Below are 1412 nucleotides of genomic sequence, written 5' to 3' on the forward strand. Positions count from 1 at the left end.
GTACTGGACACCATGTTAATGAGTGTGTGGACAGACTCCATCAGCAGAGCCTGCTGCCTCTGCAGAGCCGTGTTGTTGCTGCTGGCGACTCTCAGCTGCTTCTCCAGAGAGTCGATGGCCGACATCTGAGTCCTGACCACAGACTGAGAGAGACTCACTGTTTAACAACCATCTGCCTTTCTCTCTTCAATTCCTTTAAACATCCACAAGGTCTGATTCAGATTTAGTTTTTTATGTATTTGTTTGGATTTTGTTTGTATGGATCAATAGAAACTGTAGAATAAATCATCAGACATTCGATCATCATCTTGTGCATCTTATAAATGTAAAATCCATCCTGATTTCATTCAGGTAATACGACATGAGCGCTACCTGCAGCCTGTTCTTCTCCTGCTTCATGTCCTCCAGCTCTCCTCTCTGCTGAGACTCCAGCATCTGAACTTTACTCTCCAGACGACTGAAAGACACGAGGAGCAAAGAAAACAGGGTTTAAACACTTCATTCACGTGACTGAGCCGTTTTCTCCATGAATCTCAGAAACAGAAACTCTGCGTGTTTATTTTTGTAACCATGACAACCACGGTCCGGTACACCTGCTGCCACGGGGGCGGTATCTCAGGAGACGCTCCTGAGGGTCGTATCAGAGCGTCGCAACAAACCACCGACTGTTCCAGTTGGACGCACTTCTCGTCTTCTTCTTGGGATAAACATCAGCGGTGAAATGATTTTTGATTTCGCTGTCAGTCCTCCAGAGACACAGAAATGTTTTTCTGCAGCAGCAAGTCTGACACTGTGTCCAGAACATTCACACTTTCTCTCTCTGACCCTGTAAAACTTCAACTCTTCACCTACATACAAACATGCAGCACTGACACTTTTGTATTAACTAGATGAAGGCATTCTGGGAAATGTAGGAGATCCATAAATTTCACAGAGGAGGGGGAGGAGGAGGAGGAGGAGGAGGAGGAGGCAGGTTGAGGGAGAGTAGGAACACCACAGAGTAAATGAGTGTATGTCATCACCACATAACTCCTGGAATGCTTCATATAAATACTGGACTGTTGAACATGGAGGTTGTGTGTATTGTCAGAGGGAGGACGCAAATCCAAACTATTTGTACAACAAATCTGTCTGTAACGGAGCAGAGGCTGTAACTCCTGAGTTACTCCCTCTCGTCAGTGAAGCCGTAAAAGCGGCGGAATAAAGATTAATAACCCGAGCATGGTTCTTTCTGCCAGAGCGGACCGCGGCCATCGTTATCTGTGCAGCTGAACCAGCAGAGCAGCTGCTGAAAATAGACTCCAGCCCACAGTTAGATCAACAACCTACGAGCCAAATGAATGAAACCTGATGAAGGAGTGGCAGCGGCTTCAGTCAAACACAGGCTCAATGTCCAGTTTACACTCACTTCT

At 46.2% G+C, this 1412-nt stretch overlaps 1 protein-coding gene and 1 long non-coding RNA gene across 2 annotated transcripts in view; one reads left to right on the plus strand and one right to left on the minus strand.

The window, feature by feature from the left end:
- Positions 1-474, plus strand: part of LOC147817625 (uncharacterized) — a 1430-nt gene extending 956 nt beyond the window's left edge. The window contains exon 3 of the long non-coding RNA XR_015436210.1: positions 352-474. This is a non-coding gene — a long non-coding RNA (uncharacterized LOC147817625). The remainder of the gene's footprint in view (positions 1-351) is intronic.
- The window catches only part of angpt4 (angiopoietin 4), a 44686-nt gene that overhangs the window by 5854 nt on the left and 37420 nt on the right, over positions 1-1412 (minus strand). Inside the window, exons 4-5 of the mRNA XM_023393082.2 lie at positions 373-457; positions 1-143 (exon numbers count right to left, since the gene is read on the minus strand). The exon at positions 1-143 is cut by the window's left edge and continues 5 nt beyond it. Of these exons, the coding sequence (XP_023248850.2) occupies positions 1-143; positions 373-457 (228 nt within the window). The remainder of the gene's footprint in view (positions 144-372; positions 458-1412) is intronic.

The sequence above is a fragment of the Seriola lalandi genome, unplaced genomic scaffold (genome assembly GCF_002814215.2).
Source record: "Seriola lalandi dorsalis isolate HSWRI2012SDOR001 ecotype SW California unplaced genomic scaffold, Sedor1 jcf7180002054928, whole genome shotgun sequence".
NCBI lineage: Eukaryota > Metazoa > Chordata > Actinopteri > Carangiformes > Carangidae > Seriola > Seriola lalandi.